The sequence below is a fragment of the Misgurnus anguillicaudatus genome, chromosome 19, assembly GCF_027580225.2.
Source record: "Misgurnus anguillicaudatus chromosome 19, ASM2758022v2, whole genome shotgun sequence".
NCBI lineage: Eukaryota > Metazoa > Chordata > Actinopteri > Cypriniformes > Cobitidae > Misgurnus > Misgurnus anguillicaudatus.
Window position 1 is genome coordinate 16,927,558 of NC_073355.2, and position 15,637 is coordinate 16,943,194.

Sequence of the window (15,637 nt, forward strand, 5' to 3'; positions counted from 1 at the left end):
TCAAAAGAATAAAATGTGCACAGTAAACGAGTTTAAACTGTAATTAAAGAACCAATATTCAACAATAAATGAGTTTGAGCTAAAACAAAATGTATTTAACACTGCATTATGAATTTGAGTAATAATTAAATACGTTTTTGAATCAGTTAAATAATGAGTTTGTGCAATAATGAAACAAAAAGTAGGCTATTTTATATTGCGTAGTAGACTATTCATTGTTCAAACCTGTAAACGCCCTAAGCAATCTTAATTTCATAACTAGGCCTACTTTATACAGACAAAAGGGGTTTTAAAAGATTTGCGTGCATGTTGTTTTGTGTAATAACATGACTGCATGAAGAATATATAGGGCGGTGCTGATCCGAGCATCCAATCAGTCATGACTGCATGGTGGGACAATTCCTAACTTTTCCTAATTTTAACTGGGAAGAAAAGCAGCAGCCTTCAAGAGTAAGCGAGTGCGAGGATTACAGTACACTCGCAGGAGTGCTGTCCCGAGATTACTCACTGAGTAACTTCTAAAAAAAGGCTATAGCACTGAAGAGAGTCTGTTTATCCGACACTAAAAAGAGACTCCACTATTACCTGACAGTACAATGACTGCGCTGTACCGGACAGTCCTGCTATTCACAGGTGAGTCAGCTCTCCTATTTAACAATTCACTTTAACTCCTTCGTCCATGGCATTAAATAGTTGCGATTAGTTTGTGAATGTACACGTTGTATAGTTAAAATGTATTTTATTTTACAATTTTAAAGATTTTAAAATTTTTGGTGGGCTGTTTGGTTTCATAAAAAACTTTAAACATCCACAGCATCTTTGTAGTGGAAAAAGCTTTTACAGACTGTTAACCCTTAAATGCATGAGTGTTTCCCTGATTCTTATTATACATATTCAGGTCTTTTGTGACCTGGGATGTTGCGTTTGGATCTCTAATCTGCCCAAATAGTACAAAACTGTCCTAATATCTCATTAACAATTCCAGAATAATAAATCAAAGCATGCTTTGTTATACTTTAACTTTTTTGTCATTACACAGATGTTAAAAATGTACAGGGTTGAGAGCACTGCACCATTTGTATCAAATAATTTCAGTCCATCCATTCATGCACTTATCCTGTACAAGATCAAGGGAGGGTAGGAGCATCCCAGCATCTTAAAGGTGCAGTGTGTAAATTTTAGCAGCATCTAGTGGTGAGGTTGCGAATTGCAACCAACGGCTCAATCCACTGCTCACCCCTCGCTTTTGAAACGCATAGAGAAGCTACGGTAGCCGCCACAAGTAAAACATGTCTTCAACAGAGACAATGTAAAAAAGTTTGTCCGTTTAGGGCTTCTGTAGAAACATGGTGGCACAAAATGGCGACTTACACATAAGGGGACCCTCATTGTATGTAGATAAAAACGTCTCATTCTAAGGTAAAGAAAACATAACAGTTCATTATAAAAAAGGTCTTTATACACCCCTCATAATATAGTTTTGTATATTATTTTGCATTTGTGTCAAGAGATCCTTCTAAAAATAACACACTGCACCTTTAAGCCACCGGCTTATATAGAAAGGCTGCCTGGCTTAGCCAGGCAAAACCCAGGAACCATATTGCTGTAAGACAACAGTGCCAACCACTGGGTTGCTCATTATTTTAGTCACCAAAACAAAAGAAAAAAACATGAAAAAATTTATTAACATTTATCTTACACTATTATATTTCAGGTCTTTAGTGACCCTATAAAGTTTTTTTTACCTTAAATTAGTTATGTTAGATCAGGTCTCCACACCAGACAAATTAAAAAAACACTCCAGCACCGTCAGAAAATATAATTTTACTTTTTAAACCGGCTTCTGTCAGTTAAGAGATTGATCGATCGTTGCTAAAGAAGAACACAAGCAGGACATGAGACGAAGGTTTTGATTATAAAATAGAACAGAGTTTTATTGATGGACAGCTACAGTTGCATATGTCTCAATGCTCAAACGTCCGACAGGAATGAATTTAACATGCTCTGTTATACCAAAACTGCTTAAAAGCAACATCCCACAAACCTTGAGCTTCCATAAACATTCTCTTTATCTATCTCTGTTTACACAGACAGGACAGCTCATGAAACTTCACAAATGTGAGGCATCTATAAGACTGAACAACAATGAAATCAATAAGACATATAAAATATAGAAATATAATGAATGAATGAATGAATGAATAGTATAATAAAATATAGAAATATAATGAATAAATGAATGAATAAATGAAAAGACAATATAAATGAATAAAATATAGAAATATAATAATGAATGAATAAATGAATAAACAATAATATAATAATAAAATAAATAATAATAATAATAATAAAAATAATATTAAATAATCAAATAAACAATTATATGGATAACTAATGATTATAAAATGATTATGATGATTATGTAAATAAATGATTAGGAATAAACGAACAAAAATAAAAACATTCTGCACGTGAGGATTTAAGTCAGGATCCATCAGTTATAAAACAGATATTATTTTACATTTTTGTATTTTTTTCTCTTGTTAAACCGTAAATAAGATGTAGATTGAGAAATACTAAGCAGTTGGAGGTCTAACTTTGAAAAAGGAACACGGTGGAGTAGTGAATGATGGCCCGGGTCACTAAATACCCAAGGTGTGCATTTAAGGGTTAAATGTGTGAAAAGGTTGGTGGCATCAATGGGGAAAATCCTTTTATCACCTTTATTTGTATGGTAAACAACTGCATTAAACCCACTTAGACTCATCCAGAATGTTACAGCAATATAGTTTGTATATTATAAAACATTATCCGAAATAGTTTTAAACATACACATTTTTACACTGACTGTTTTTACCAGTGGCGGTCCTGGCTAGATTTACGCCCTGGGCGAACCATCCCTTGGCCGCCCCCAGAAAAAAAAGAATTACCCCCAAACCCCGCCACCAACATATATTATTTTGTTATATATAATCTTAAATACAAAAAGGTAGCAAGAACAGAGAAAAACATGTAATACAGTATAAACACCCACTCATACACACACACACACACACACACACACACACACACACACACACACACACATACACACACACACAGTTGCTGCTGTGGAAGTATCTGACTCCTCATTTTGGCCAGTGGGTGCTCTAAAATATTTCAGAAGTGCCCCTGAATTTACAATTAAGTTACCCAATTAAAATGACCATAACACACATTTTATTAGTATTTGTTAACATCCTATAAACTAAGCATACACTACAAATTATTTAAAAAGCTATATCACTGTAGCTTACAAAATGCCATGTCAATGTATATTAGAAGTTATTTAAGTTGACACATATAGCGTAAAGCAATAAAAAATTAGACAGTCAGGAGGTCTGTGTGATGTGAATTTGCACTTTTTGTGTTGCACACATAAGCTAGACCTATAGAGTGAATTTAGTTGCATGGCATGATGCCTCAATTCAGTTGCTAGTTCAGCAAAACTAAAACCAAATACAATCGTATTCTGTGGCTAATAGCAACATATTAGCAAGAGTGCGAGGCTAATATAAATAGCCTATTTCCTACTGTCACGTCACTCACGTCGTCACTCATAGAATTCGGCATACCTTTATCTTTTGCCCGTTTCTCCTCATCTTCTTTTCCTGAACCGGGCAACTGAGATGGCTACTTTGGTCTTTTAATTTGATCCATGATGATGAAGATGAAGACTCGACATCATTAACTTTGCATTACATTTTGCCAACAACAACGTCCGTTTTGCCCGTCAATCAACCGGAGTCACGTGACGTGAGTCACGTAGATGACTCTACAGAATTTTTTTCACATAACCCAATTAATTACATGTTCGTAGGTATATGGGTCTATGTTAATTTTAGGAATGATAAATACAATTTACTTGGAAGCAGACGCAGCAGTTTGTGTTGTGTGGCCTCTCTCTGGCCTGGGATCAGTCAATCCCTCACTCGCCCCCCTTAAGGCGAGCGAGGGACTTGCAGTCGCAAGTTGATTCCCCGCCCCCCTCACCGGTGCCTCTTCTGACACGCACACAACTGTGTTTCTCAGCACTAACTTGACATGGAAATGAGCGGTTTTGATTTTTTTTTTTTTTTTTTAGGGCGCTCGTGCGCCCTCACATAGATTGCGCCCTGGGCGTTCGCCCACATTGCCCATAGCAAAAACCGGCCCTGGTTTTTACCCATGCCAAGTCGAAATAGCTTTTTTCCTTAAAGGTGCAGTGTGTAAATTTTAGCGGCATCTAATGGTGAAGTTGCGAATTGCAACCAACGGCTTAGTTCACTGCTCATCCCTCGCTTTTGAAACACATAGAGAAGCTACGGTAGCCGCCACCAGACAAACATGTCATCGTCGGAAACAACTTAGTAAAAAAATTGTCCTTTAAGGGGGCTTCTGTAGAAAAATGGCAGCACAAAATGGTGACTTCCACGTAAGGGGACCTCTGTGTATGTAGATAAAAAGGTCTCGTTCTAAGGTAATAAACACATATTGGTTCATTATAAAAGGTCTTTATACACCCCTGATAATATAGTCTTGTATATTATTTTGCATTTCTGTCAAGAGATCCTTCTAAAAATTACACACTGCACCTCCAATTTCCTTATTAGCCTGGTTAAAACTATGAAATATGAATGTAAATGACTGCATCAACCTATGCACATAGCTACTTATAGCATTTCACTGTTCATTTATATAAACACAAACTCGAACACTTCACTTCAGTGGAATCTAACACTCGACTGGAAAAAAATGACCCGATTCTTTGCTTTGACTGAGGTATCCAAGGAATGTGGCATTGTATTTAAAAGGATAAATACTTTCATGTATTACAAATGCTGTAAAGTTACTTTGAATAACAGTGTTGCCTATTAATAAAGGAATATGAAGGTGTGAATCAGGTTACATTACTATTAATACCAGCGCTGTCTGAATAAATAGTAAAAAGGTGATCACTGGGGTGCTACCCTTCATAAAGGTCCTAATATGTACCATTTAGATACAGATATGTGTCCATTTGGTATGGTACCAATATGAGGTACTATCACTATGCACTCTTTGTTACCAATATGTACCTCCTTGGGTGCAAAGGTGTACTTTTCGAAGGGGTAGCACCCTAGTGACTGCTTTTTGACCACCGAGGGGTTAATTCACACATTTTTACACTTTTCAGTCAGTGTGGCTTCCCTGCAGCCACAGAGGTCTTCACGGAGTAAAAGGGGTCTCCTGGAACTGGCTGGGGTTATCAAGTGCAGCACGGGAAGATCAGCTTTATCTTATATGATGTATGGATGTTACTGTGGCCTTGGGGGTGAAGGGTGGCCCAGGGACAGAGCAGATTGGTAAGGCACCACCAGGTATCCCCGAACTGTCTAGCAACTCGATGTGACCTCATGCCCTTTCTCTGCTGCGGTTAGATTCGCCCATTCTTAAACCTACTCTAAGTCTAATCTTAGTCTGAGTGTGTCATTTTGTGTTCCATTACCTCAGACCGTCTGGAAAAGACGTAGACTCGGCACACCCACGCGCAAAATAACAATTTCCCTAAGCCATTTCGTTCACCTCGTTTTAGGATGCAGAGATCCATCTTAGCTCCCTCTGCAGCCTGAGCGATATGAAAATGAATAAACAAACCTGCACATGTTATTACACCACATTCCACAGAGGAAGAGCTCATTCTGATCTAACCAAGTCAGCAGTTTTATCTAGATAACTCACTCGACTGTCCTGCCGCTGTAACATTATCCCATGTATGAGATCACATTGTATTTCTGCAACGTCTACCTGGGTTAGGTCTTTAATGCCATTTAATTATTTAATTATTATTATTGCAATTATGCAATTATTATCTTTAATAGGTGTTGTCACAAGCACGACTGCTGTTATGGAGATGCAGAATTTGCTGGCTGTCAAACAAAGACAGACAGTTATCAGTGGACGTGTGACGACGAGGAGCCTGACTGTGGTATGCTGTGTTATTTACATGTTAACATTATAACAGCCATGATTCCAAATAAAACGAAGTGAAAGTTAATGAAACTTTGTGAGGGGAACTGAAAGAGGAAAAATCCCTGCCTACAAATGTTTTGGTTGGTTTTAACTCTCAACTTTAGGAAGCAGAACAAATGCAGGGTGTATATTAGATGGGAGAGTCCAGGCTAAAAAGCGGTAGTTTTCTCCACCGAACCGCAAGATATTTTAAGTTCTTGCTCCCGCAGTAAACATCATAACATACTAATATAGGCAGGACTGAGAGTGTTTTGTTGAGATGTCATAAAGTATTAGTTTAAATGCACACAATATGGATTCCTAAGGTCTATATGTGAACTGCTAATTTTACACAGTCAATCATTTCTGACGTATTTCTGATGTGTCTTCAACGCAGACTCGCTTAATGACAGATGTGCGAAAATCCTCTGCCGATGTGACAAAGAGGCAGCCAGATGCCTAAGAAAAGCACCATTCAACAGAAAATACGCTGTGTGGCCTGACTTCCTCTGTGGTTGTGTACATCCAACATGCAATATTTACTGATTCTATATACAGTAATGCATTTAGTAAAGAAATCTAGCAGAACATCTAAGTTTATATTTTATGCCTTAAAAGGATAGTTCACCCAGGAATGAGGGTTTTGTCATCATTTGCCTACTCTTGTGTTGTTGCGGGCCTGTATGCGTTTCTTTGTTCTGAGGAACACAAAGGAAAATATTTTGGGAAATGTTTGTAACAAAATCGTTCATGGACCCATTTACTTCCATAGTAGGAAAAAAGAATACTATGAAAGTAAATGGGGTCCACAAACGGTTTTGTTACAAACATTTTCCAAAATATCTTCCCTTGTGTTCATCAGAACAAAGAAATGTATGCAAGTTTGTAGCAACAGATAGGTGAGTAGATGATGACAGAATTTTCATTTTTGGGTGAACTATCCCTTTAACTATTATAGGTATAGGAGTGTTTTTCTTTATTATGAATTTAATTTCTGAAATAGATATTTGTACATTTTATATATACATAGCTTCCAAGAAATGGTTAATTATACAGTGAGCAACATCCTAGATTTGTTTTCTGCATGGCACTTCGCCATGACATTATGGCATTTCAGTCTGAAGAAGAGACAGGGTCAAATTTCACAGGTTTATTTTTCAAATGACAAGAAGTTATGACAAAGATGTAGTTCATTGCATGTTGATTTTTTTGTGAATAATTGGGACAAGTTGTCACCAGTGGCGGCCGGTGACTTCTTTTTTCGAGGGTGCTTGATGCGAAGTACGTCACAACATGTATGTAGCCCGTCATGTGTGTGGTTCGTAATTTCAAAATATGTGTTCGGCTGGTACGAGTGAACCTATCACGTGTCTTGTCAAGGTGGGTGTCTGCTGCAGACGCGTCTAAGGGTTTTATGATAAAGGAGACGCTCACGTTTGCCAGATACTCGCATGGGTGATTCTCACGAAACCATTGAAACACCACGGCACTAATGATTTTAGCTTTAAAATGTGTAATATAGTAACATTAAAAAGCATCAGAATTAACACAATACTGTGTTCTACCTTGCACAATGTGTGATTTCAACATAAGAATTTATAATTGTAAATTTTATCTCATTTTCTGCTGAAATTCTCATTACCGCAATGTGTCCGGCTGTGTTTGAACATGTGTTATGTTGTAATTTAATCAAATTAACACAAAAATATGAAGAAAAAAAATAAATGGATGTTTTGCTAGACTACTTTAGATGACAGAAAAAATATTTACTGAATATTCATGTATAATAATAGTGAAGAAAAATTAGGAAAATGATGTGTCCATGCCTGATGTTCTCATCACTTTTTGAGAACAGTTTAAGCACACATACAGAATTTTAATAAAGTTTGATTTTGAGTGACCAAGCACATGGACCAGTTACTTCAAGATGGCTACCAGGTAAGATCATTTTTTTACAGTTAATTTGAAATATTGTCTTGTCAGAATGCTTACACAACATTTTGATTATCATTACCGCAACAGATGCTTATTAAATGTTAATTTAATTAATAGAAGCATAATACTTTGATTTTAAATGCATGTGCAGAATCTCCAAATTATGTTCTTTCAGGTTTGTCATGTCATTTAAAAAAAATGTGTCATTGACATTTTTAAAACCACGTTTTCGTGAGAATCACCCGCATAATCTCATGTGTAATCAGAGTTTACTGTTAAGGGAGTGTCTTGCGTGTATTTTGTGAACGTGAGCGTCTCCTTTATCATGGATGGTTTTGACGCGTCTGCAGCGGGCACTTGTTTTGACAAAACACGTGATGCACATGGTTCACATGACGCAACAAACACATATTTTGAAAATGCAAGCAACACACATGACACTCCAGTCCGAACACATATTTTGAATTTGCGCCCCTCGGATAAGCAGTCACGAGCCGCCACTGGTTGTCACAATGGTTGCCTGCTGTTTACTGACACTGACTTGAGAAGAATGCGTTTTTATGAAAATATAACATACAGTATAAAGCAGTGGTTGTCAAACTTTTTTGGCGTGGGGCCCTTCTTGTGTATGGTGCATCCCTTCATGACCCCCAAAAGAAAATTTATGACATAAAACATTTCAAAATTTTATTTTATTTTTATTTACTTATTTATAAATGACAACACACATTAATCAACATTTCTGTAAATGTGCCAATGTTAGCCAGCCAGCAAGTTTTTTTCAGCTGTAGTCCTTTGGCCAAATGTTTTTAGACCAGAACAGCAAGAAGCAGCAAGACAATTAATACAGGTTATACATACAAATTTCAACAAAACTTAAAGCAACACCAAAGATTTTTTTTTACCTTAAAATAACGTTTCCAAAAAAGTTTCAGTGGTTCATCCAAACAAAACAGGGTGAATTGCACTTTCACATTCGTTTTGCAGCACTCTATCGGCCAAAACCGCACTAAAGAAGTTTCCAACCATCGGGTAGCGGTCCTGTAGTTCGAGTGAATACTACAAAAACTTGCTTTACGGCAGACCTACAATCCAATCAGAGCCAGCTATGCTGCAGTATTTACGACAGTGGTAATGAACAATTACGCTTCTAACCTGTAGGGGGAGCAAAGAGCCAGAGTTCTTTAGTGTTGCTTTAAGATTTAAACAAAACAAAACATATTCAATTATACAATGTAGTGCTGTTGGTAGCAACAGCACTTATTTTCTGCCTTATTTTTCTGAGGTTTAAAGGTGCAGTGTGTAATTTTTTGAAGGATCTCTTGACAGAAATGCAAAATAATATACAAAACTATACTATCAGGGGTGTGTAAAGACCTTTCATAATGAACGGTTATGCTTTTATTACCTTAGAACGAGACCTTTTTATCTACATACACCGTGGGTCCCCTTACATGGAAGTCGCCATTTTGTGCCGCCATTTTTCTACAGAAGCCCTTAACGGACAAATTTCTTTACTAAGTTGTCTCCTACGATTACGTTTGTCCGGTGCCGGCTACCGTAGCATGTGTTTCAAAAGCGCGGGGTGAGCAGTGGACTAAGCCGTTGGTTGCAATTCGCAACCTCACCACTAGGTTACACACTGCACCTTTAATTACACATATGATACATGAATGTGTACATGAAGACAAAACAATTAAGAAAAAAATAATTCAATGAGCAAAAATGATAAAGGTAACAAAAATATCAAACCAGTTTACAGGCCAACAGAAATTGTAATTCATAAGTACATTTACAACATGTAAACCACACACCAATCAATTGTGACAACCTGTCTGTTTATGAAATTCATGAAAAAATAAATTTGTCCTAAGAATGAAGTTAAAACGTTTTAGTTTCATTAAAGTTTTAGTTGACCAACAGAAAACATGCATTTTTGTAATTGGAAGCATGTTGTATTCAAAAAGTGGTACAGAAGCTGTCACTGGGACGATACCCTTTATTAAGATCCCAGTATGTAACATTATTGTTTTCATTTGGGACCAATATGCACATTTGAACAACTAATATAAACTAATTTAGACACAAATGTTTAGTTTTTTAAAGGGTACCCCTTCAGAAACAGCTTTACCTTTTTTTTTTTTTGAGAGTGTAGGCCTTGTATCCGTTAGCTTATATGGTATGTTTATTAAAGAGAAAAATATAATGCTAAGACAACTGACAATGCATGTAAATGCCTAAAGGATTGTCTGAATCATGAATATGTTTGCTATTGAAAATATTAATTAAAATACCAATAATAGGTTTCATATTGACAGTGATGATTGTGCAGACCTTTCAAACTATTTATATCACACTAAAAAACCGAGTTATTTACTTTAATTTGCATTACAAATCCCAGAAAACATATTTGATACAGTTTAAATTGTTAGTGCTCAGAAGATTATCTATAAAACGTAAAATAATGATTGGTTTGAGTCTGACTGTGCACACACACACACACACACACACACACTGAGTTGGCACTAATAGAGGAAAATTAATGGATCATATACTGGAACTTTGAATATTAACTAGCTGGTTCGGTTACCATAGCTTTGCCAAAAGCAAATGTGGTTATATCATGGGAATGATGGGAATTCTGACCCTGGCAGAGCTTGTTGTCTTTTCTAGGCCAAAAAGGAAATCTAGCTCCCCCTGTGTCCTTAAAAGTCTTTTCATAAATGCTTTTGTGTTCTAATCTTAATCGGTTCTCGAATTAATGCTTATAATATCCTCTCTCTCATTCCCAAAATTACACAGAAATGACATCAGACTCATTAAAAGACCTTGTTCATTCTTTAAAATGACTATGAGTATGATAGCAGGAGAAAGAGACAGACTTAGAAGATAAACCAGACAGCTGGTGCTAAAACTTACCAATAGGTGGCAATATAGGTTCAGTTTTCACAAACGTGGCAAACAAAAGAATTTTGCTCATATTAACTTTATTGTTTGTCGGTTTAACAATGTCATTACAACATAAACACTCACAATATCACTCAAGATAATTAATTTCTAATCTAAAGCAAATGCATTGCATTTTTCTTACCTTCATTTAGGTCTTGTTTCATGTATAATCTTGCACTGTTAAATTTTTTTATAATCAAAGTCATTTCAACTTGCTATTTAACAAAAATATATATATATATATTTTAGGCAATTTCAACTGACAACTCACCACTGATCACTACTTTTAGGTCATTTCAACATTTTTTTACAGTGTGGTCGCATATGATATACTGTGATGTATTATTACTTATGGGAAAGGTTTTTAATCAAACATTTACGAGCCTTCAGAGCCTTTGTCTGACCCTTTTGCTCTCCAAAGCTATATTATTATACACTCATAAAATGGCTGGGTTACTTTCGAGCCACATTGGGTTAAAATTGACCAAATGTCGGGCTGCCTTAACCCAACTGCTAGGTTATTATAACCCATGGTTGCATAACAACAACCCAACATTGGGTCATTTTTAACCCAGCAGTGTGTTCTGGCCAATATACGCAATATGGCTCAAAAATAACCCAGCCACTCTTAGAGTGTACTAAACATACACACTGCATCAATTTAATAGTCCACACACAACAATAAAATGTAGTAAATCGTGGTAATCTGCTTTTGTGTGCCACTTGTTATAAGAAACATCAGATATTAATGGACAGAACCGATCTTTGCATTCCATAGTATGCATCGAGTGTTCATGTGAAGTTCCTCACAGTCTGAAATAGATCTGCCCATAGGCCAGAGCTGGAGACTGGGACCTGAATATCTGGGGCAAGTCTCACGAACACTTACTCAATTGTGTCCTACCATCAGCGGTTAATGACCGATGAAGTTATGGAAGTCATATGCTTCTGCAGTCACATGGAAGGGGCGAAGCAGGGGGGGTCTTAATTTCACGTCTACATGTTTGCTTGTTGACTTCTTAGGAGAGCATCTTGAATTTGTAGACAATGGTCTTACTTGTTGAAATGATTTTACTTCTTTTTTTAAAATCATCTTTCCATCTGGGTGCTGTAAGATCAAAAACAACCCAGCAGTAAATTGCATCCTTCGGTATTGTAAAAAAATATACAGATCTAGAATATAGATGTACGGTGATTTGACTTTTACTCTTTACTGGGACAGTAACCTTTACAAAGGTCCTAATATGTTTTATTAGATATGTATACATTTTGGTACCAGTGTGTACCTTTGATGTCCTAATATGGACGCTTTAGGTACAAAGATGTTATTTTTAAAAGGTACTGCCCAGTTTCTGTAGCTTTTTAGGACAGATCTTCAATAGATCTTATGCATAAATAGGCTTTAAAAAATTATTTGTACACATTTGAACATTTGGTCTAGAGATGCATCATTATTTTTTGTGATTTATTATTTTCCATTATTTCATACATAATCCAACACATACAACAAAATACACCAGGGTTTGTTTAAAAAAAAGGGGGGGGGGGGCATACATTTACCCATTGTCAAAAAATAGATAAAAAATACCCACTACTCCCTTTACTTATTCTGATGTAACAGCTCTATCGGATTAGCAGAGAGGAAATGGTATTAATAATTACTTTCTAGGCCTTGATTGTTTTTGTCTTTGCTTTGAGATGCATCATTATTACAAAAAATAAGTGAATAAATAAATAAATAATGATACTGATAGCCGATTATTCAGACTGATATCTGCAGATACCGTTAGTTTGCTGGTTAACTTGCATTACCTAAATTCTGATGAAATTTTCTAAATCTTATTCATTCATATGATGACCATTAATATTGAACATTTAACTTGAAATGTTTACTTACATTTCCAATACACAGAGCTCAAAATCATTGCATTTTCATGTCCTCTTTTGTTTTACAGGATATATCAGTCATGGCTATCGGCTGTTTTTAAACTATGGGCTGAAAAGTAGCTTTTATCGACAGACCGATTATTGGCTGATACCGATATATCGGTGCATCTCTAATTTGAACACTTAAATCACATTTCATAAATGAATACATTTTATAGCAATATATCAAATCTGATGTAATTTACAAAAAAAGCATGCTAGACCGTGTCATATATATTTTTTATTAAATGATACTTGGTTTATTGGTTATGCAATGCAAAGGCTTTAACACATTTTCAAGTGTACAATAGCTAAAGTGTCCAAATACTTTTTGGGACATTGTATATCACAACATAAGCAAATGGCAACATGTAGACATGATCATGATTTTGGAGTATAACTTTGCAGTTTACTACAAAACACTTTGGTTAAAAGTGAAAAAATGGTCTCAAGCTGTCATTGGGGGCAGTAACTTTTATAAAAAGTCCTATATGTACTGTATACATTTTGGTATCAATATGTACATTTGAAGTGCTAATATGGACTCTATAAAGATGTAGGCTACTTTTTTAATGGGTATATCACTGCATTGACAGCTTTTGTAGCTTTTTTGAATCTTTGAAGTTGGATGCAATTCAGGACATATCTTAACGGCATAAAAAGAATTTGGACACGCTTAAGTCACAATTCAAAAATTAATACATTTTATAGCAATATATCAAATCACGCTAGTTATATATATATTTTTTAAATAAATGATTTTCTATAAAATAAAGAAATATTGGTTATATGCAATGCACAGACTTTCACATATTTTCAAGGGTCCAAATACTTTTTGGGACATTGTATACATACCTATCACAACATAAGTGAATGGCAACATATAGACTTGAGGATCATGAATTTTGGGACCCTACTGACACATACTTATCAGAAAAATGCCCAAAAGTACTCCCAAGCTGTCACTGGGGCAGTACCCTTTAAAAAGGTCCTTACAGATAGGTATGCAAATATTAACTCTTTAGGTGCACTTTTTGAAAGAGTAATCTCCCAGTCAAAGCTAGGGACCATTTTTCTGACAGCGTACAAAAGGAATATCTATATAAATGCCTCTGCGGGAACATGATGGTATCCTGAAAAGACAAAAGCATAAACAAAGTTTTTTAGTAATAATACCATCAAACACATAAAACGGCAACATATTGAAACATACATACATGTGCACTATATGGCACACGAGGGCTGACAAACATACTGGCTGTTAGAAAGAAACAACAGTCATAAAGTGTTATAATATACAGTAGTTTCACCAGGGGTGGGGATAGGGGGTGAAATTGCTTCTCTTCGGTAAGCACTATATAATTTTGTTCCCATGTGTAATCCCGCCTAGATGATCACCTTCATAATAGCAAGCCATATAATTACTCTCAACGTTTAATGATCTGCAGCTCTACAAGTTCTGGTGAGGGTGAATGCATCATTGGGTCTGCCTATAGAGCTTGGCATTACCCATAAAAAAAAAGACTTTGAACTCACTTTTGGCCCTGTAGAAGAATACTATGATCATCCAGTGAAGCTGACCGTGGTTTAATTGGTGTAAGCTGATAGCATGTTGCTGTGGCTTTCACACCCTGAGAGATGAATCTAATTGAAGTCTCTAGAGATCACAGTAAGCATATGGAGCTCCTCTAACTGTTTCCTACCTGGCAAGTGGGGAAAATCTGTAGTTGTAGGTTGGATTGACTTGAGGACACCAATGCCTATTGGGTACAGATGAAGTTGCATCAGCAGATCTGTAGTCTCATGACATTAGCTGAAGCTTTGAAATGCTCTGATATCGGCTGTTTTTTAAATTATTTTATTATTAATTATTTTTCCTACGTTTATTGACAAACGGAGGCTGTAAGTTCGGCTATTCATACAAGGATTATCAACGTTCACTGCTGTATATTCTCATGGTCTTATTCATTTTGTTCAAACAAGACTGTTCAGGTTTCGGCTGAATGTTCTTTTGTTTCGATGCACTGTTAATCCAGCATGCTATTATAGCACTGCCAGTTCAAAGAGGCCACATCATGTACTTAATGTTTTTTATTGAAAGAAATGTTGCCTCTTTGTCAAAAATAATTTTTAAACAGATCATTCCGAACTGCTCTTTTGATTTCACTGGCATTAAAACGACAGGATTGTATCCGTCACGACAGGATTAGAGAATCAAAGGTTTGTTTTACTTATGCGAGTTTTTAGTTTTTTAATCCAGTAATGCATTTATATATTCTTGCGATTTGAGTAAAAATCTCTTTCAAGTTTGATAAACCTGTACATAAACCCCTATAATTATGGATGAGTCATCCAGTTTTACAGGCATCACAAAGGTGAGCCTGAAGACATCACAGCTCCACCCCTGCCTGTATGTCCTGAAAAAATAAATGACATTTTTATTTAAAAAATTATTCACAACTCTACTGAGCTCTGTTTTTATATTCAAAAAGAAACTGTATGATTTATTAAGCATTTATAATAAAACTGTTTGTATTTCACTTGTTATGTTTATTTATATATGATTTATATGAGAGAGAGAATTTGAATCTACTTTATTCTACATATTACAAAAACACATAAAATTACAAATTATTCAACCCAAATTGAAGAAACAAGATCATCATCTATAACAATACACACAGCATCATTATAATTCCATACATCATTAAAACCTTCAATATTCTTCATTAATTTATAGAACAAGAACTCATGTCTTATTCTTGCTTTCAATAGCCTCCCATCTAAATCATCTCCTCCCTTTCCCTCTATTCTTTTT

At 35.7% G+C, this 15,637-nt stretch overlaps 1 protein-coding gene across 1 annotated transcript; it reads left to right on the top strand.

Moving 5' to 3' along the window:
• Positions 1–354: 354 nt before the first annotated feature.
• On the top strand, positions 355–6,683 carry pla2g10 (phospholipase A2 group X). Its single transcript, XM_055190255.2, has 4 exons — positions 355–633; positions 5,195–5,363; positions 5,880–5,986; positions 6,407–6,683. The coding sequence occupies exons 1-4, from the start codon at positions 597–599 to the stop codon at positions 6,553–6,555; spliced, it is 462 nt and encodes a 153-aa protein (XP_055046230.1). The 5' UTR covers positions 355–596; the 3' UTR covers positions 6,556–6,683.
• Positions 6,684–15,637: the final 8,954 nt, after the last annotated feature.